Source organism: Aristolochia californica, unplaced genomic scaffold, assembly GCF_029961685.1.
Source record: "Aristolochia californica isolate CCGP_79_NKW_82.1479 unplaced genomic scaffold, dmAriCali1.0.hap1 SCAF_12, whole genome shotgun sequence".
Lineage (NCBI taxonomy): Eukaryota > Viridiplantae > Streptophyta > Magnoliopsida > Piperales > Aristolochiaceae > Aristolochia > Aristolochia californica.
This window is the reverse complement of record NW_027181793.1, coordinates 30,818,193-30,839,222: the sequence shown is the minus strand read 5'-3', so window position 1 is coordinate 30,839,222 and position 21,030 is coordinate 30,818,193. Positions and strand designations below refer to the sequence as shown.

The window sequence follows — 21,030 nt, the reverse complement described above, 5'->3', positions numbered from 1 at the left end:
TGATTTTCTTGGATTTTTCTGATAAGAATTTTTCAATTAGAAATGTGTTTCCACAAAACAAGAGACACTCATAATCCCAAAAAATATATTTCTACTGTAAATGACTTTCCCACAATTTCTGGAAAAGGCACTAACAGGACTGTAATAAAGTTTTAGTTGGAATGTGGAGAATTCCAGCCAATAGAATTCTACGTTACCTCGAACCCCCTTCGGTTTCACCAGTCACCGCTCAGAGTCGATTTTATTTGAACCAAATTGGGAACAACCATAAGAGTATCAGAAATTATACCTAGGCCCCCGCCTCAACGATTTGGAAATTTGCAACGAATTTCCAAGGTGATGCCCACACGGCACAAACCATGTTAAGCGTGTTTCTCCAGTAATATGAATCGCGTATTGGCGCCTTCTAACACATTCCGGCAGTACAGTTCTCCAAACGATTGTCTCGCTGCATTCTCAACACTTTCATCATTTGTTGTAAGCGGTTGGAGAGGTTCCAATCCTAATCTCAGAAACCCTCCTTCCTTATCATTTCAACTGCAAAATCTGGTCGAAAAATATAAACAATCTCTTCCTAGTGTCGATATCCCAGTTCTCTCTCCATTTCCGAGTCCAGCGGAAACTAAATTTCCCAATCATGCGGATGATTCCCAGTCGTATTTCAGTACTTTCGAGAAGCTCATCCATCGATATGGAAGTTCAAGCGATACTTCTGATGCACAAAGCCTTCAAACTCAACTCATCAAAAACGGGTTTACTAAAGACGTCTTCTTATGTAACACCCTCATTAACTTACTGTGTAAAACTGGCGAGATGGTTCTTGCACAACAAATATTTGAAGGAATGCCCGAAAAAAACACTGTTTCTTGGACATGTTTGATGTCTGGTTATGTTCGTCGGGGCATGCCTGATGAGGCTTCCAGTCTCTTCTGCTCAATGGTTCGGGAAGGATTTGTACCCACACACTTTTCTTATGGTACTGCACTCAAGGCTTGCCAGGACTCCGGGCCCTGCAGCCTTGAGCTCGGCAAGCAAATTCATGCTCTAATTTCGAAGACCCGGTACATATCTGATGTTGTGGTGGGCAACGCACTCATTTCCATGTATGGACATTGTTGCATTTCCTCTCCAGACAATGCCAGACGACTCTTTGATGGAATATCCACTAAGAATTCAATTTCTTGGAATTCAATAATTTCTGTTTATTCGAAAATAGGAGATATTTGCTCAGCATGCGATTTATTTTCAGAAATGCAAAGAGATGAATTTTGGACCAGCATAAAGCCAAATGAATATACTTATGGTAGTTTGATAACTGCTACCTATTCTTCTTACCTCTTATACCCCCGTTCCAACTTGCATCTTCTTAAACAAATGCTCTCACTGATTATGAAACATGGATTTTTGAGTGATTTATATGTGGGTAGTGCTTTTGTTAGTGCATTTTCAAGACTTGGATTACTTGATCTTGCCAGAGGGATTTTTGAACAAATGCCCAATAAAAATGCTGTGTCTTTGAATGGATTATTGGTGGGTTTGGTGCAGCAGAAGCGTGGAGAAGAAGCACTAGAGGTTTTCAGAGAATCGAGAGATTTAGCTGGGCAGAATCCTGATTCTTACGTGGTTCTGCTTAGTGCTTGTGCTGAATTTACAGATAAAGAAGAAGGCAGGAGAAAAGGTAGAGAAGTTCACGGATATGTGGTTAAAAATGTTTTGAGCAATGAGAAAGTTGCCATCTCAAATGGGCTCATAAATGTGTATGCAAAGTGTGGTTATGTTGATGTGGCATGCAGAGTATTTAAGCTTATGGTTGTCAGAGATTTGATTTCATGGAATTCCCTTATCGCTGGTCTTGACCAAAGTGGGCACTTTGAAGAGGCATTAGACTGCTTCTGTGATTTGAAAAAAAACAGATTTTCTCCTTCCAATTTTGCATTAATAAGCACTTTGAGTTCATGTGCAAGCTTAGGCTGGATCAGAATTGGAATGCAAGTGCATTGTGAAGGAATAAAACTTGGCCTTGATTTAGATGTCTCAGTTTCAAATTCTCTTCTTAAGCTATATGCAGAATCTGGTTTTATGTCCGAGTGCTGCAGATTGTTTTATCTGATGCCAGAATATGATCAAGTTTCTTGGAATTCTATGATTGGTGCATTAGCCAATTCAGAGGGATCTATCTTGCAAGCCGTGGAGACCTTCTCATCTATGATGCAGGGAGGATGGAGTCTTAATAGAGTAACCTTTATAAACATTTTGGTAGCTATATCATCACTCTCCTTGCTAGAGTTGGGTAGACAGATTCACTCTTTAGTGATTAAGTATTCTTTGGCAGACGATAGTGCTGTGGAGAATGCTCTTCTTTCCTGCTATGCCAAATGTGGGGAAATGAGTATTTGTGAGCTCATATTTCATAGGATGTCCCATAGGAGAGATGAAGTTTCTTGGAATTCAATGGTTTCAGGGTATGTCCGAAATGGGCTTTTGGAGAAAGCCATGGATTTTCTTTGGTACATGATGCATAATGGACAAAAAATGGATGCCTTCACTTATGCCACTGTTCTTAGTGCATGTGCCTCCATTGCTACTCTAGGGTGTGGAACGGAAGTACATGCCCATGGGATTAGAGCTTGTTTGGAATCCGATGTTGTAGTCGAGAGTGCACTGGTGGACATGTACTCCAAATGTGGAAGAATAGATTATGCTTCCAAGGTTTTTGGTTCCATGTCTTCCAAAAATAAGTTTACCTGGAATTCAATGATTTCTGGCTATGCACGACATGGGCATGGTGAAAAGGCACTAAATGTATTTAAAGAGATGCTAGAGAAGGATCAAAAGCCAGATCATGTGACATTTGTCGGGGTTTTATCAGCTTGTAGCCATGTAGGACTGGTTGACCAAGGATTGAAATATTTTGATTCTATGGTGAAGACTTATGGTTTATTTCCCAAGCTGGAGCATTATTCCTGTATGGTAGATCTCCTAGGCAGGGCTGGTGAGCTTGATAAAATGGATGAATTCATTAGGATGATGCCCATGACGCCTAATACTCTTATATGGAGGACAGTTATTGCAGCATGTTGCCGGAAAAGTAACAGGAATTCGGACTTAGGGAAGCAAGCAGCTAAAAAGCTTTTGGAGTTGGAGCCTGAAAACCCTGCAAATTATGTTCTTATATCCCACATGCATGCATCCGCAGGAAGGTGGGAAGATGTAGCAAAAATTCGGACCTTGATGAGGGGTGAACAAGTCAAGAAGGAAGCTGGCTGCAGTTGGGCCACTCTGAAAGATGGGGTCCATGTTTTTGTAGCTGGAGATCGATCTCATCCAGAGAGTCACAAAATCTATGCAAAGCTCAAGATGCTTAATGAGAAGATGAAGAGTGCTGGTTATATCCCCCAGACAAAATTTGCCTTATATGATCTGGAAGTGGAGAACAAGGAAGAAATTTTAAGTTATCACAGTGAGAAATTGGCAGTTGCTTTTCTTCTTATTCACACTTCAGGCATTCCAATACGGATTATGAAGAACCTCCGAGTTTGTGGGGATTGTCACTCTGCATTAGGATATATTTCTAAGATAGTTTCTCGACAGATAATTGTAAGAGATTCAAATAGGTTCCATCATTTTGAAGGTGGGAAGTGTTCCTGTGGGGATTACTGGTGACAAATTCTTTTTTATCCCATATAAAAATACCCAACAATACAATAGCAAATACGCTTGGGTCAGAGGTATATGACATGACTAGGGATTCGATTCAAATATATAAAAATTTGAGTTCGAATTGATCAAGTTAGAATGGGACTCACCATTCCTTCATAAAACCTCTTATATTACAATTATTGTATATTTTCATTATCATCACTTGTCGACGTGACTCGTCACGCCACTTATTTTGAAACTTGAGACAGCGGCGCACTTTAGCATTACGTGACTTTCAGTAGCGGAATGCCTGGTTTAAATAAAGAACCGCCTCAGCGCCCATTGCTGGAAAAAGTTTCCCGCCCACGTTTCCCCGCTTCTCGAACCTTTGCTATCTACGTTCCCAATTCGATTCATCGTCGGCGGTTTTTTATCTTTCGCTCCTGTTCATTGCTATCTCCGAGCAGAGAAGTTGACTACGCGTTCTACGTTATGAAGTTGGAGGTGAGTTTCGATCCCATCTTTCTCAATCTTAGCGACGGGGAAGCGATTTCTTTGATCTGCAGTTTTTAATTGTTTTCTATCTTATCTCCTTGGTTTTTTACTTCGAAAGCACGCGAAACGTAGAAAATAGTCATTGAATCTGTCACGAGAGCCTACTCAGGGGTTTCGCTGTGGAACGAAATTTAGGGACAGAAGAAGTAATTGTGGGAGAATAAAAGTGTCAAATTGGCTGTTTCCTTCTTTAAAAGGAGGGTGGAAGAAGACGCGGGGGAACAATTTTATATTTGTTAGGTTACTCTATTGATGTACTTCTATCTGTAGTGCTCAGGCTGTAATATCATGCTTGAAAATTGCTATGTCTGTTTATCATGTTCCTGATATCCAAATAAATATCTCTCAGTTCATTTTATTATTAGAGAAAATTGTCAGTTTAGGCAGTTTGCTGTCCTGATATTGCGGCGGATAAACCTCAGTAGGGCTCCAAACCTCTACAACTACAGTTGTCATTGCCGCAATGAATTAGATTGGATGGCCAACTGGGTTAATGGGATGGAGAGGTAATGGTTGACAAATTATCTGGTAGATGCGATAGACATGTCTTTTGGTGTCCAAATGCATCTTATGGGAGATAAGTGGCTGGTACCTTTTGCGTTATCACTTCTGAATATCTGATCGCATTCCTGTTCCTACAGATGAGAGCTTTTTTCATTTGCTATTTGATATTTCTGCCCCAAATTTTGTCCATTCAGCATCCTTGAGTATTGCCTGACTACCATTTGAAATAGAAAACATCTTAGGACCTAAACCTCCACCTTGTACTGGGAAATTTCATGCCTTTTCTTGGACCTGATATTGTCCATCTGAGTGTTGCAGGTCTTTGACAATTGGCTTGGTCAATCTTCTTTAGTTCTTTGTCTGTAAAATTTGTCAATATTCAGATCATGAGACTCATTGCTACCATTGCTATCTCACAATTATAGGGAAATGGGCTAATATGAAGAAGAATGTGAGTGGAGCTGTTATGTCTCCAAAACCTGATTCAAATACCAAAAACATCAAGCCTTGTAAGAGAACTGGTAAGCTTCCTTTGAAGACTAGAGCAAGTTTGGGCTTTATTTCCAAAGTTGAAGCCAAAGCTGAGGCATTTCCCATGGTCATTTCTGCACAGCAGAAGAAAACACAAGGTGATGCCACAGAAAGTTTTTATTGCATACCATTAATTTCATTGCTTTTAGTATTTCTTCTTTGACCCTGGTTTCCATATCCATCAAAGGTCATTTTTAGGAATTCTTTCACTTACTGGTGCAATTTTTGTTGTTCTGCTTTCCTTTAACAAATCTACTTTTTCTATCCACTAATTTTATGATGTAGAGTATGCAAGAAATAATTATGATTTTTTGCTTCTTTGTTTGTTCTTTCTACTTCTGCGGTGTAGAATTAGGGTTGCCTTGTGGAAGTTCAAATTGTACATCTCCAACGTGTGAGCATAATGAAAAGTTTACTCAAATTCAAGTGTCCACAGTTTGTGAAGAATCTGCACACTCCAAAAGGGCAAAAACGAGCAATTTTTGCTCCACCGAAGCAAATGTTATTGAATTGCACAACTCAGACACCCTGCCTGGTATGCTGTAGGAAGAAGGTGGCCCTTGTCAAATTTATGTCTTGTCTGAGTATAAAAAAAATTTCGTTCTCAGAAATAAGTAGTTGTAACAGTGCAAATTTTGGGATAAGTTCTCATTCCAACTTCAAATATTGTTTTGCAGAGGTTCACCCTGTAAAACGCCAAAAAATTGCAATGGAAGCACTCAAAGTGGAATCTGAACAGACACTACAGCACCGTACAAAGCTGAAGCTGCAGCTGTTTCCTATAGATGAAAGAACACGTGAAAGATTGGAAAAGGTAATTTTAGATCTTTAATAACTTCTATATACTCGAAGCTTTCTAATTGCCGTGCTGAGGTATTAGTTATTAATAAAATTTGTGTTTTCTAGGATAAATGTAATCCACATTTGGAGTTGACTCTTAGTGCTCGGAAGAAGATAATATCAGTGCTCAAGCACCTCAATAGTAAGTGGGGTAATTCAAACGCCGCATTAGGGGAGCTCATGCTTTTCCCGTATGACATTGATCTCAGAAACCTTGCCAAGTGCAAGAGGTGGACATCTAATGATGTGGAAACCACTGCAGCAGATGTGTATGGAATCATTGGAAGACCTGCCGTTTTCCGTCTAAGGTGTACATTCTCATTTACTATAAAACTGCCAAGCATGATAATTAGTGTAATTCTCTACATCTGTTCCTCTAGATAAAGGAATTAGAAGTTTGGAGATCTTTAAATCTTGGAGATATCAGGTTTTTCTGATTAAATGGATCTACTTTTTAACTATGAGTTATGATGAAACAACCAAATCCACAAAAAGAAGAAGAAGATGAAGGAGAAGAAGAAGATAGAAAAATAACAGGCGGAAACAGATGGGATTCCTTTTCACCACGCTTCAAATGATGTGCGTTTTTGTTCTTTAGAGGTTTTCACATAATGACGATCTGAACCGTGTCGCTTTCATCACTGGTTTGTATATCACTCAATATATAAGATTTTATAGAGGTCAATCTATGGTGCATGTCATGGACTCTTGAGTACCTGATACTGATGTGCTGAACCAGGATCTAGACTTCTGTATTAGCTGATATGGGTTAGTCAGTACCTTAGTACTATGGTACCCCAGAAGTTTATATGAATGACCTGATACATGATAGTTACAGAGATTGGCAATCCTGGTTCTGTTTACTACTATATCAATTACTTGATATTTCTTAAAAATCCTACTTGTGACTTTTTGTTGTGAGCTTTATTTAATGCATGAACTTTTTTCTTTGTTTCTTTATGGTAAGCAAACTTTTCTATTTACTGTGAGATGCAATTACTTACATTGTACAAATGAAACCTTTCCAGATATGGCTGGTTCTCCAATCCACTACACAGACTTTTTGAGGAGCCTTTAACATCTTCCAGTGTCAAGGATCCCTTGCAACTGGAGGTCCTTGACAAAGAGTATAAAAATGTACATATTTCTGGAGTAGAAATTCAACCATCTAAAGAGCCATTGCCAGGGCCCACAAGCGACTTATCAGATTCTAAAGAAGGCGGGAACGAGACAGTTGATGAAGAGGTTGAAATGCCATTATTTTTCCATCTCCATTTCTTTCAGTGATTCTTACTTTGGGATGGACCCTTCAAGTAGGAGATTATTGTAAGAGAGAAATTTTCGAGTGTGCATATTGCATATCAGCTCCAACTGACCAATTTGATTAGTTGAACAATTCTATATGCTTAACAGTTGTGCTAGTGGTTGTATGAAATCTCCAACTGCAATAGGAAAATAGATCAATTGGTGAGGTCCAATTGAGAATTTCTCCAAATTTCAAGATGAGAATCCAGTTGACCAGATCATTCTCTGGTATAGACCAAGTAAAACATACATGAAATTCAGCAGCTAGGTTTTTATTGGCAGGTCTTGAACGTATATGAAATTAAGCAGCTAGTTTTTTGTTAGCAGGTCTGTGTAAAATGTTCTCACCAATATTTTCTTTCTATGTTGTGCTTACTTGTGTTTTCCAATTTCATCAGGAAAATCAAAGAAGTGATGCAGCTACAATGTCAATGAATGCATGGGCCGATTGTCTATCTAACATTAGCATGGGATCTTTATTCATGGATGTCAGTCGTTTTGGTCTGATGGCCGTGAAAGGAGATTCACACCTTAGACAAGCTTCATTCAACTCTGATTCGTTTGATGCTGCTATTGCTGCGCACCTTGACAGACATCAAAGTCCAATTTTCTCCACTCAAGTGGTTCCGACATCCATTTTGGATGCTGAAGAAACGTGTCAGGGCTTTTTGTTCCAAAAGATTGAATCTTTGAGAGAAAATGTTAGTTCACATTTGGTACAACCTGTCACTCATTTGAGGTTTCCTTGGTTCTCAATATACTTTCTGTGATTAAATGTTAGTAAGATTGTTTTTCATTGTGGTATTTTTACAGGTGAAGCCTGAGTTACAGCTCGTACAGCATCTAGGTTGTCCAGATGAACCTGCGGACAATTCTCAAACCAATCAAACATGTCAAGATGATGTCGTAAACAATATTGGAAACACAGACTTATCCTGGGTAATCTGATTATTTGCCTTCATTTTTCTTCTTCTTTCTGTTTTGACTGAAGCTAATTCTCTTTCAATTCTTATTATTGGATGCAGTCTTGTTCTTTGGGGCCATGTGATCTGGGCCAGTTATCTTCATCAAGACAGATCATCAATGGAGACAGTATTAGTCTTGGTGGTTTGCTTGCAACCAGTCTAGATGCGATACAGAATTATCCACTACATAGCAAAGATGTTGTACCAACTGCGTAAGCTGGCTTAAAGAGTTAGCGGTCTAATATGGTCTTAAGTTACCCCAAGTGTTAGACTTGGGGTTAGGAAAAGACAAGTTTGCTTGCTTCGTTTTCTGTAGAAGTTACTCTATTCCTTTTATATTAAATAGGCTGCGTTACCCCCCCCCCCCCCCCCCCCCCCCGCAAAAAAAGCATCAAATATGATAATAAATCTATTCATTCAATGTGAAAACATGTTTATTTGCAGAAAGTGTATCTTTGTTGTAGGCTTTGAGAGGAGTGCATCCACTTAGGCGGTGGTTGGTCTTATAAGTCTAGCATCGACACATTTAGTTATCTTCGGGTAAGTGTTTCTTTTCTTTTCTTCGGGTAAGAGTTATTGGATGTTTTCACCCGGCTCAATTCTGAACTTATTCAACACAATCAAGGCCTATTGCTTGGATGCAGATCTGAAAATATGGATGGATTATTCTAGTCTAGAAGACCACCATTCCAGTTGTTTGCAGGAGAGCAATGAAGTTGATGCTAAACACTAAAAAGGAAATTCTTATTTCACCCAAATAATCAGACTGTGGAGAGGGAGATTGTTAGGTATTGTTCTCCTTGTCTTGAACTTACGGATCGGTGATTCAAAGGTTTCCACAGTGAGGTCTTGGGTTCAAGTTTGAATCTGGTTGACCTGATTATGGGTTTAATATTTAACAAACAAATCAAGGAGGTTGAAGTTTTTATCAAAATTTTCTATTCCAACTAGAGCATAGAGATTATTGAAGCCCCAAATTTTCGAAGGAAATAATATATATTTTCTACTGGCTTTCAACAAACAATCAATCATATATTCAAACGAGATAAAATAAAATGTTAGCAACCGACGACACTAATCTTCCCGTTCTTTAATAAATCACTCCAAATAAAAAAATATATATTAGAAGCAGATCTCAATCTAAAACAGAGTGGAGAACAATCGTTAATATTTAAGGAATGATTTTCTTTTCAACGAGAGCCAATGTCTGAGTGAGAAGTGGAGGGGTCTTTGTACTTGCTCTCTTTTCTAATGGGAAACGGAAGAAAAGATAAAAAGGGATGCTCTGTAGGGGAGAGGAGCTGGCTACAGAGAAAGAAGATGATGATAATGATACGAGAATTGGGGAGAGGAGGTTCAGTTGGTGACAGTGATGAATTGGACATCCAGCCGGGGGCAGAAGAGGAGGAGCACCAAGTAACGAGCTCTTCACGACTGTGAGGGTCGTCTGTGTGGCTCAGGGTTCTTCTCGGTCAGGTGGGAGAAAGAAGGAAGAGAAGAAACTCGATACGGGAGGAAATTAAACTGGATGAGACAATCAGAAATCGATAAGTTTTGCACGATAGAGGCTTTTGCACTGGATCACTGCTCTCTACTTGGAACCGTGACTTTTCCAAGCACAGCCCTCTTGCCAGCCGTTTCGACCGCCACTGCCTGCCGCCACCGTCAACTTTAGTTGCAACTATGAATCGTAATAAGTACTTTAAACTAAGTATTACCTTTCATTTATCACAATGAAATATTTTATATTGAATGAGAACCATGCGTGATATATTGAATGAAATAAATTTTTTAATACTCAACAAATATTAAATTACTGGAGTTTTTCAATTGATAAAAATGCGATACAAACATAAAGTGAATCTCAATTACATAAAATTACGTAGTAGAACTAAGTCTCATGTGTTCAATATGTCTCTTATAAGTAATGGATGGTAGATTTTTTGTCTGTGTTGCACAACCACTTTGTTTGCTTTGATATGTTCTCGAATAGCTAAATACTTGATGTCAAATTTACTACGACTTCCGTTTTTCTTGTTATTGGCCAAAAACACTATAACATGATTATCTCAATAGATCCTAAATGACTTGAAAATTGTGTTAACAGTTTCAAACCCAAAATTAAAACTCTTTAACCATATAACCTAAGCCCATAAATAAAACTATTTAACCATATAACTTATAATGTCACTTGAAAACATGCTACAAACTCTGCTTCTGTGGTAGAAGTAGCATTTAAATATTATTTTGCACTTCTCCAAGAAATGACCCCTTCGGCTAATAAGAAAACATATCTCAATGATGCCTTTCTCGAGTCAAGGCAATCAGCAAAACCAAAGTCTGAATATTCAATCAATTCCAGATGATTAGATCGACTATAGGTAAGTTTGTAGTCTTTAGTCACTTGAAAGTATCGTATAACTTTCTTTGTAGCTCTCCAATAGTCTAAACATGAGTTACTTTGATATCTGCCCAACATTCCCACTACATATGCAATGTCAAGTCTTATGCAAACCTAAGTATACGTTAAACTCCCAATCACTGAAGCATATAGAATGTTTTCTTATTTTTTTGCTCTTCAAATCTTTTTTAAGACCTTGTTCCAAATTTAATTTGTCACTTTTGACAATAGGTGTGACACCAGATGAACAATAGGAATATCTTCATGATGATATGATTCTTAAATTATTGGTTGTTCTTGAGGAATCAAGTTTTGATGATTATTTTAAAACACAACCAATTTATGTGAAGATATAGGAGCAGGTTGAGACTTGCTAAACTATGTTTTGAGGTTGCCTACTCCCACTAATCTCATCATTTTTATGGAACCTAATATTCTTAGATTCTGCAATTTTTGTTGCGTGAGATGGACAATAAAATTTATATCCCTTAGATTTTTCTGCTTAGCCAATGAAATTTCCACTGACTATTTTAGAGTAATTTTGTCTCATGTAGATTATATGTTCTAACTTCAGCTGGACAACCACCCCAAATATGTACATGCCTTAAACTCGGTTTTCGACCTTTCCATAAATCAAGTGGCGTTTTATGAACTGCCTTGGTTGGAACACTATTTAGTACATAGGTTGCAGTTTTTAGAGTTTCACTTCACAAAGATAATGAGAGAAAAAAAGTTATTAATCATATTCCTCACTGTGTCCATTAATATTCGGTTTTTCTTTTTAGCCACACCATTTTGTGACGGTGAGCCTAGTATTGTATATTGTGTCACAATACCTTGTTCCTCAAGAAACCTTACAAATGGACCTGGCAATTGTCCTTTTTTCGTGTACCTACCATAGTATTCACCTCCTCTATCTAACTTCACGATCTTAACATATTTGCCTAATTGTTTCCCTGCTTTATAAACCTTAAAAGTATATAGTGCTTCATTTTTATCATAAAGCAAATAGAGATATGAAAAATAGGCGATTTGGGGAGAAAATAGAAGAGGAAAAAGATTTCTAGAAGAGGGGCAACTTTGTTGCCTTGGAATCCGAGCTAGAAAGGCCCTTCCTGCCCCTTTATAATCGGGGTTTAAGTGAAATTTTATAAAAAGGACAAAATGCCCATCAATACTCAAAATTACATATATCCTAAAATACATGTCTACATTAAACGAAAATTTAACTAGAGATAAAATGAGACATTCTCTATCTAATAGCCATACTATAGGAAAAAAATGTGATATGAAAATATAGGAAATAACCAAAATACCCCTGAACTTATATTTTAACACCCTCCCCCCCCCCCCCCCCCCCCCCCCCCCCCCAAACTGGAGAGTAGATATCAAACAATCTCAACTTATCACTAAAAGATACATGTTCAGGTCTCTCCAAAGGCTTAGTAAATATATCTTCCAACTGGTTTGAAGACTTTACATAAGGAGTTACCACTTTCCCCTATATAATTGCATCTCTAATTAAGTGGCAGGTAAAGTAAAACCAAACTCAAGAAGCTCGTACTTAATCCATATAAGCTCACTAACTGTATGAGTCATTGCTCGATACTCAGCATCTGCACTGGACCTAGCCACAACTGTTTGTTTCTTACTTTTTCAACTTACCAAGTTGCCTCCAACAAAACAACAGTAGCTTGATGTAGAAAGCTTATCCATCTTACACCCAGCATAATCGGCATTAAAATACCCAAGTATATCAACTTTCCTATTTTGAGTACAGAAGACCTTTTCTAGGTGTACCCTTCAAGTACTTCAAAATCCTTTGAGTAGCTTCTAAATAGACTTTTTGAGGGTTTTCCATGAATTGGCTCACAACTCCTACACTAAATGAGATATCTGGCTTGGAAACTGTAGCATAGATCAATTTACCTACTAATCATCGGTATTTGAGTTTTATCATTGAGTGTAGGACCTTGGGTGTAATGTAGATTATGATTAATTACCATGGGGGTATCTATGGGTTTAGCACCAAATAAACCATGCTCCCGTAACATATCTAATATATATTTTCTTTGAGAAAGAACAATACCACGCTTGCTACGAGCGACTTCAATGCCAATGAAGTACTTTAGAGAGCCCAAATTCTTTGTCTGAAAATGTGTGGCCAAAAGATTGTTTAACTTCTGTAAAACCATCAAGATCATCACCAGATAACACAATGCATCTACATAGACAACCAAAACCACCATACTAGTTTTCCTTTTAAGTAGGAATGTAGAATTATCACAATGACTCCTATAGAACCCAAATTGTATTACCACATCACTAAACTTTTCAAACCAGGCCCGGTGGACTTTGTTTAAGTCCATAAATAGTCTTCTGCAGCTTACACACCTTTCCTATCTCCCCGTGACCAACATACCCAGGAGGTTGCTCCATATACATTTCCTCATGTAGATCACCATATAAAAAGGCATTTTTCACATCGAGTTGAAAGAGACACCAGCCCTTATTAACAACCACATATATCAAAATACGTACCGAAGTAAGTCATGTCACAGGAGAGAATGTCTCAAATACATCAACTCCAAAAGTTTGCGTTTACCCTTTCGCTACCAACCGGACTTTGTATCGTTCAATAGAGCCATCGCATTATATTTGATAGTATACACCCAACGATACCCCACAATAGCTACTCTTATTGGTGGATCACATAGACACCATGTTCTCGTGACACTAAAGTACTCATTTCATCAACCATAGCTTGTTTCCATTCTAGAGAGCACAAGGCTTCTTGCACTGAATGAGGTGTATGGGAAGTAGACAATGACATAACAAAGGTTTCCTTCCTGCTTCTTTGTAATAAGGGTTTAATGAAAATTTACATAAGGGCAAAAATGCCCCTTAATACTTAAAATTACATCTCCTAAAATATATGTCTAAATTGAATGAAAATTTAACTAGAGATAAAATAAGACATTCTCTATCTAATAAACATACTATAAGAGAAAAATATAATATGAAAAATATAGGAAATGACCAAAAACACCCTTGAACTTGTATTTTAACGAGATACATATATCGTGTATAATCATCACTAAAAGTAATTAAATATTTTTTTCCATTAAAACATGCATCATAAGGACCTGAAATAAAAGTGTGTATAATTTCTAAAACATGAGAAGTCCTCTTGGAACCTTTCTTGTACTCGTCAGTTTGTTTTCCCTTAATGCAATCCTCACAAGTACCAAAATCAGTAAAGTCAAGAGTTTCAAGGACTCCATTTACTAATATTTTAATTATATCAATGGAGATATGACCTAATCTTTTGTGCCACAACATGATGAATTTCTCATTTATAACTCCACGCTTAATGCCAATATTTGTACCATACACAGTTTAAGACTACAATCAAGGGTAGAAGTTAAAAGAAGTTTAAACAACTCACATCCAAAATGTCATTTCCAATAAGAATATTGTCTTTATACAAATGAAGAGAATGACCAAGAAAATTGAAACTGAAACCATAAGGTGAAAGTCTATAAACTAAGATAAGGTTTTCTAGAAAAAGGATGGAACATAAAAGGTATTTTCAATGTCTAAAACAAAACCAGTATTTAGGACAAGTCTATAAGTTCCAACCACCTCCACATGTGACCCATCTTGTTTGCTGACTCACTAGGTTTGTAACTTCGTCAATTGTGCATGTTTTATTTTAGTTGGTTACCACGTTGACTCGTGATTATATTTCTAGAATGTTAATCATCAATACATGTCTGTTTACAGCTTGAAACCACCTACTTGTGTATTTGGTCTTTGCAGGCGTGAGAGGGTCTTTAAGGTGACTATCAGGCTCGTTTCCAGGCCGGATTTGCATCATTTGGTGCAGTTTCTGGCTGGTAATGTGAGCGATATTCTTTTGGGTGATATTCTCCCTTATGTATTTTTAGTTACATAGCTTTTCTTATGTGTAGTCCGAGAATTGGTGTTTCTTTCTACTTATATGTTGCCTCCTAATATCTAGATACACTCCTGTTGGAAGATCATACTTTAACCCAGACGTTTGGAAAACTGAAAGTTTAGGTGAAGGGTCTTGAGTGTGTGCAGGGATTTTATCAGAGCATACGCCCCACCAGAAGGGTCTCACACTCAATATTGGTATCTTTTATATTCTTTGTAATTTGGTATCGTCTCTTCCCTTCTGATAATGGGAACGGGAGGAAACACAGATAAAAATGGCAACATCTTACCAGAAAATACGTAAGTCTAGGGAAGTTGGGAAATCCTTCTCCTTGCATGTGAAGGAAAAAGGAGGGGAGGATCAGCTCTCTCCCTTGTGCACTAATATAACTCAATGCTCGTTCTTTCAGCAGCTTGCTCACTGCTTCCATTCCCGTATCTAGAAAACAAGACAAGAAGTGGATGATTTTGCACTAAATGAGAGGAAGAACCAGAAAGAAGATTTCTTGGGGTCAATTTATTCATTTGAGAAGAGATTTTTTATTTTTTTTATAACTATATTGAAAAGAAATGCAAGGATAGTGTAGGTGCAACAACAAACACTGTTTCTTACAATTGCACAAACGGAACAGGAAGAATTAAAGGGAGTTTCTTTCTAAGAGAAAATTCTTCCACAGGAAATATTGGTCAAGAGGAAAGTAAATTTTCCATCATCTTAAAACAGTTACTTGATACTCTTTATTGCACTGGGTACAGGATATATCTGTTTACAAGCCATAGAGCGAATGATTAGGTAAAATTTGGCACCATAAGCTGGACCCATTTATTTTTAATTAAGAGATTCAGATCCTGTAAAGAGAAGGAAAGATACAGTTGTTCAATAGGCATGATTCAAGAATTGCTGTATTGGGTGATAGTAACACTCTTTTTCCCTTTCACAGAACAGAGTTGAGCAAAAGAAGGATAAACAAGTGGAGAACCACAATATCAAAGCAGAGGCAATACGTTTTTTTGAGTAATGACATTCAAACGAATAGGGTGGAATGGTGGTGAACTCAAGTTACCATTTATGGATGACAGTTGGAGGCATCAAGATGTAAAATGGGTTTCCTACCATTGGGGAAAAAAAAACAAAGAACTAAAACGAAAGTAAAGAGTTTCAATTTTTGTAAAAAAAAAAAAAAAAAAACAGAAAGATCTTCTCCAAAGTTGCTCTACCAATTGCCGCAAACAGTAACTACAATCAGAACCTCATAAAATGCTTCTGTCGGGAACTTAAACCTTTTTCAGTTCACGGCAACTTCCGCAGACAAATAATTGGTGTGGAGAGAATCCTGGCCACCAGTTCCACTGCTTACTTTGGCCTTTGACAACTCCAGAACTTGAACTGCCTCTTCCACTTTGGCAGCCAATGATTCTGGCGATTCTAACAGCAGTAGCAACTCAGAGTTGTCCATCTCCAACAGCATTCCCGTTATTTTAGAAGCACGTTCATGCTGCAGGTCAGAGGAAAGATGCACGAACGCAAAGAATAACATCAGCATTTAAAACCTCACCAACATAACCATAGTCAGAAGATATCGCCGAATTGGTCCAGGGCTGATCATAATCACCTTAAGTTTCTTAACAAGAGGGAAAAGGCGTTCCCCGAGTATCTGTTTCTGGTGTCCCGGAGATGTTGCAGCAAGCATACTGCTCAAAATCTCTGAGCTTCCTTGGGAAGCTGCTGATCCAAGAGAGTTAGGAGCAGCAGTTGTGATGCTGGGCCCATTGTGGAGGTCACGCGAACGTCCATTGGGTACATACTTAGTCTGACCGCCACGCTGCTGTAAACAATAGAGACTGTGAGTACCATATTTGGTTCTGCCTCATAATGACAAGTGACTCTAGTAGTGGGTAGTTGAATCAGTTCGAATAAAAATATGCTCATAAAGGGACTTCCCCAAATCCAAATTCAAACATAGGCAATCCACGGGCCAAAACAGCCACCAGTGGATCTACTGAGACACTGTTTCTACCATCAACAAAAGATAAATGGGATATGTAAATATGATATCGAGTGTTGAAGTCATGTCAACAGCTCTTCATTTTGATGTCAACTCAGGAGACTTTTTTTATGGTAGAATGGAAAAAACAGTTTGGAGCACCATTTCTCGGCCTCATTTAAGAAGATGCATACTTGTAAGAAAGCTCTGTTAAAAATACCATTCGAACAAGAAATGTCATAGCCATTCACTATAGTGCTAGACCCAAAAGTAACAACAGTATTTTCTCAGTGCCAACAACGCCCACATGATTATACACCTAGACACAAAAGGAAAGCATTTCTACCAGCTTCACAAGAAAATGACTGAACCAGTGCAGTTAAACCAAACCAGAGACTATTGGCACACCAAAAGGCAAGGAACTCAAGAAAAGCCAACTGCTATACAGTATGCCCTAGCAAATAAACTGAAGAGAACCAAAATAGTTGGATTGCCAGAAGTATCTTCCAGTGACTGATAGAGAAACTTTGCACTAACAGATATCACTTTTGCAGTTTGGCAAGAGTTACTTAACACTGTAGTTAAAACTACACCAGAGGCTGTGCACAGACAATAAAGAACTCAGAGAAACTGCAAGCAATTGACAAAAATGTCTCCATAAATGATTGGATAAGGATGAAAACAGTACTTGTTGATTGCCTGAGGCGTCTTTCAGTGACTGTGCTGTTTGTTGCATATGGGGCATAAACGACATAGATTGACCACTTTGAGAAAGCACATGCCCATTCATCCGACCCCTGTTTTGTCGGTTCTGCCTTGCTGGAGTATTAGGTATCTGCAAAAAGACAATAGGATATAATAAAAAAGAAGCGATGTGCATTGGATAATTTGGTTCTCACTAACTCAATTAAGCACCCCAATTAGCTAACCACTGAGAGAGGCATTGGTTGGAAGGCAGGCCTTGCAGGAGTTGGGAATGCATTAGCCCTCCATCCTGGTCTCAGACCCAAGGGCTGGTACATCAGACCTTGCCTTGGAGGAAGTTGTGAAACAACCCCAGGAGGTGGCGGAGTATAATATAGCGGTGGATATCCAGCAGGTATAACAGCAGCGGTGGGACCTGTCAAAGCTGTCATACGTTGCACATACTGCATCTGCAGCTGGGCTCTCCTGTCCTCCTTTCTCTGAGCAATAGCCACATACAAAGGCTTCCGATGGAACATATATCCTATATGAGAAAATGCAAAGGCTCAGATGAGCTTAAGAGTGCAACACAGGAAACCTTATAATGTCTAAAATAAACACAAAACATTGTAAAACATAATTCAAGGAACAGGTGTTTCTTTTGTGAATAAAACAAAGGACTAAGTGCTTTAATTACCATGTAAGGTGCTCACAGCCTTGTTGGCTTCTTCAGGAGTAGAAAAACACACAAATCCAAAACCCCTGCTAATTCCTCTCTCATCTCGCATTAATTTCACAGAGGTGATGGTTCCACATTGACTGAAATATTGACGAAGATCTTCATCATCAACATCGTCATCAACGTTCTTTATGTACACATTAGAACCCTGGAGATAGAGAAATACTTCAGCAGTAGTGCATATAACACATAAACCTTAAGAGATTGTGGTTAACAAAAAGAGATAAAAGAAAACCTTAAATTTTTGCATTTGCTCATTCCGCCTTGCCTCAAATTGATGGCGTAAAATCTGTTCACGCTCAGCTTTCTTCTGGGCCCGTGCAACATACAAAATTTTGGACCCTGTGAAACAGAATTTATCAGCCACAAAAGTCAATATCCTATCTTCAGTCTGTGCTTCAAGAAGGGAGAAAACCAAAAGCTTACCAAGTTGTACACCATTCATCTTCTCCATCGCTTGTTTTGCATCATCAGGGTTTTCAAAGTTCACAAACCCAAACCCCCTTGAATCTCCATTGCTATCTTTTGAAATAACCAAGTTTGCAATACTCCCAAATTCAGAAAACTTCTCCTGGAGAAGCTCTTCAGTTGTATCAGGATCAAGATTTTTCATGTACAAATTTGTATACTTTACATCTGGACTGGGCAAGACTCGCTCGCACTTTTTTATGAAAATGCCAACATATCTAAAATGATACAGAAAAAGTTAGCAAAAAAAAGAGTAAAAACAAACTATTTTAGTTTAAAGGAATATTTTGGAACTTGCAGCAAATATATTAGTAAAATTAGCAGATGTTCAAGAACACTAACAATAAAGGAAACTGCATCACCTTCACAAGAAATAGCCAAAGATGTAAGAAATCATAAGATTTGATCACCAGGATCAGCAGAGAGAAAAAGAGAAGAATTGAACTCACATTTGCTTATCCCCAAACATGGTGCCATTGAGATTTTCAATGGCTGCATTTGCAGATTTTTCTGACTCAAACTGGACAAATCCATATCCCTTGCTCTTGCCATCTGGGGATACAACAACTTTGCAGGACAAAATGTTCCCATATTTCGAGAACATATCATGAAGCTTCACATTATCAATTGATTCATTCAAATTCTGGACAAGACAGGCCAATAACGGTATCACAATTAATGCCCAAACATGCAAAGCCTCTAATCTTCATTGAAACCTAGAGAACAAAAACAAAAAATACCATCGAATACCTTCACAAACAGATTTCCAATCCCGCTCTTTCTTGCATCAGGATCTCTATGAGACCACATGATCCTTATCACTTTCCCATTCAATAATGTGTGATTCAGTTCCTGAATTGCTTTAGTTGCTGACCAAAAGAAATGACAAGAAAGCAACGTTAAGAAAACAAAGAAAAAATTATGATAAGACAATAAAACAGCCGACATTGTTTCCCGTGACAAGATCCATTCCAAGAATCGTGTAGTAACAGAATAAAAAGAAAGGAAAGAGAGAAGCCCAGAAAATGGTGTAAAAGTTCCTGTTGGAAGGTTCGTAATAGAAACTAATGAAGAGATTACTGTGAAAGTGAACACTAAAAAAAAAAAAAAAATAGACAAAATAAAAGGATATGATAATGAATGGGGATGGACAAGTAACGAGAACGAAATCTGTAAACAATGCTCGGCCCTCCAATATCCTCAATACAAAATCAAAACTTTCATCAATAAAATAGACATTCAGTAGGCAGAATTACCAAAACAAAAGCCTAATGTATGTCTCAAGAAATTGAGGAAACAAACAACCGAGACAGTAAAGAAAAGGGAAAATTACGACAAAAAAAAAGAAAGAAACTCGCACCCAGAATAAAAATAAAGAAAAAAGAGTAACGATTAACAGGAAGAAAATAACATGCAGGGAGAAGTAACACGTTTAGCGGAGTAATACCATCTTGGGTGGAAATATAGTTGACGTAGCCGTATTCCAGAGAACGACCAGTGATGGTGTCCCGACAAACTCTGACGGAGCCGATAGTACCGATACCAGAAAAGGCTTCGAAAAGATCACCGTCGGTAACGTCAGGTTGCAAATCCCCTACGTAAAGGGAGGCTGGTGCCGGCATCGATGGAGACACCGCCATTGTCGATCAAATCCACCAAGGAAAAGAAGCAGAAGGGGAGAAAAGGAGGAGGAGGAGGAGGAGGAGAGGAGAAAGGAAGTTGTTTTTGCTCTATAAGGAAACACGAGAGTTGGAGAGGTCGAGGGTTTGAGAGAGAAAAAAACGCGAAAGAGAAGGAGGGGGGAGTGAGAGTGGGATTTGCATGGGCGCGGGAGTTGGGGAGGGAGGTATATGGTTGGGAAAAGGCTGGAGGGTGACCCTGACCCGGTCAGGTCCACCTCACTCTCCTACGCTCTCTCTCTCTCTAAACCTTTCTTTCCTCTTTCTCTCTCCACTTCACAGCCAAATCTTCACCACGAGCCCCGCCGCTTGCTTCGGAAGCTGACCAGACTCGTCTCCCTCTTTCCGGCTTTTCCTCGTTCTTATGGGCTCGCTATTGTATTGTTTTTATTGTCCTGGACCCACCAAATCCACTTCGGGCCCACTATTAAAGGCGGCGGTTCTCTCACCTTCCCCATAAGAATTGGAAAGACTTCTCTGCAACGCATCACTGCTTCTCTTCAGCATTCAAAATGTTGATTCAATCGATTAATTTTCCTTCTTTTCTTTCTATAATGGCGAGATAAGAACCCCTCTCCCCACTCTCCTTCCAAGACTGATCCCCAATGGAGTTGATTGAAAACGCAACAATGAAAGAAATATTAGAATCATCAAAGCTGTTCACACTGTCTTCAAGTGGCCGTGTTAGCAGAATCCTGCTTCACATTGGATCAGGAGGTGCAAAATCTGAGACCCAAGGCTTGATTTGGAACAGAAATGTAGAAATGAAGAGAAT

The 21,030-nt window shown here is 38.5% G+C and overlaps 3 protein-coding genes across 7 annotated transcripts; 2 read left to right on the top strand and 1 right to left on the bottom strand.

Annotated features, from left to right (window-relative positions):
* The first annotated feature begins 384 nt into the window (after positions 1–384).
* LOC137946880 (putative pentatricopeptide repeat-containing protein At5g09950) lies at positions 385–3,714 on the top strand. Its single transcript, XM_068793165.1, has one exon. The coding sequence runs from the start codon at positions 385–387 to the stop codon at positions 3,661–3,663; it is 3,279 nt and encodes a 1,092-aa protein (XP_068649266.1). The 3' UTR covers positions 3,664–3,714.
* A 304-nt stretch (positions 3,715–4,018) lies between these two features.
* LOC137946386 (TSL-kinase interacting protein 1-like) lies at positions 4,019–8,709 on the top strand. 4 transcript variants are annotated; one of them, XM_068792657.1, is made up of 9 exons: positions 4,019–4,143; positions 5,124–5,219; positions 5,579–5,764; positions 5,907–6,043; positions 6,136–6,377; positions 7,098–7,314; positions 7,773–8,075; positions 8,188–8,313; positions 8,400–8,709. In XM_068792657.1, exons 2-9 carry the CDS (start codon positions 5,138–5,140, stop codon positions 8,553–8,555), a joined length of 1,449 nt encoding a protein of 482 aa, XP_068648758.1. In that variant the 5' UTR covers positions 4,019–4,143; positions 5,124–5,137; the 3' UTR covers positions 8,556–8,709. The 4 variants fall into 4 exon arrangements, with proteins under 4 accessions (XP_068648758.1, XP_068648757.1, XP_068648755.1 ...); XM_068792656.1 differs by having other exon boundaries at positions 5,124–5,327; positions 5,666–5,764; XM_068792654.1 differs by having other exon boundaries at positions 5,124–5,327; positions 5,657–5,764.
* A 6,949-nt stretch (positions 8,710–15,658) lies between these two features.
* On the bottom strand, positions 15,659–20,445 carry LOC137946093 (polyadenylate-binding protein 7). 2 transcript variants are annotated; one of them, XM_068792275.1, is made up of 10 exons: positions 20,024–20,445; positions 19,327–19,445; positions 19,026–19,219; positions 18,535–18,794; positions 18,344–18,450; positions 18,067–18,256; positions 17,615–17,913; positions 17,374–17,520; positions 16,314–16,526; positions 15,659–16,196 (listed from the first exon to the last, which is right to left on the bottom strand). In XM_068792275.1, the coding sequence occupies exons 1-10, from the start codon at positions 20,214–20,216 to the stop codon at positions 15,987–15,989; spliced, it is 1,932 nt and encodes a 643-aa protein (XP_068648376.1). In that variant the 5' UTR covers positions 20,217–20,445; the 3' UTR covers positions 15,659–15,986. The 2 variants fall into 2 exon arrangements, with proteins under 2 accessions (XP_068648376.1, XP_068648377.1); XM_068792276.1 differs by having other exon boundaries at positions 16,314–16,523.
* Positions 20,446–21,030: the final 585 nt, after the last annotated feature.

Excerpts from the sequence above, each read along its gene's own strand:
- LOC137946880 (XM_068793165.1), top strand. The coding sequence starts at position 385 with ATGAATCGCGTATTGGCGCCTTCTAACACATTCCGGCAGTACAGTTCT.
- LOC137946386 (XM_068792653.1), top strand. The coding sequence starts at position 5,138 with ATGAAGAAGAATGTGAGTGGAGCTGTTATGTCTCCAAAACCTGATTCA. Across the intron at positions 7,315-7,772 it reads ACGAGACAGTTGATGAAGAG|GAAAATCAAAGAAGTGATGC; the intron begins GTTGAAATGCCA and ends CAATTTCATCAG. Across the intron at positions 8,314-8,399 it reads GAAACACAGACTTATCCTGG|TCTTGTTCTTTGGGGCCATG; the intron begins GTAATCTGATTA and ends TATTGGATGCAG.
- LOC137946093 (XM_068792275.1), bottom strand. The coding sequence starts at position 20,216 with ATGGCGGTGTCTCCATCGATGCCGGCACCAGCCTCCCTTTACGTAGGG. Across the intron at positions 18,257-18,343 it reads AGCAAATGCAAAAATTTAAG|GGTTCTAATGTGTACATAAA; the intron begins GTTTTCTTTTAT and ends CTCTATCTCCAG. Across the intron at positions 16,527-17,373 it reads ACGCCTCAGGCAATCAACAA|CAGCGTGGCGGTCAGACTAA; the intron begins GTACTGTTTTCA and ends TATTGTTTACAG.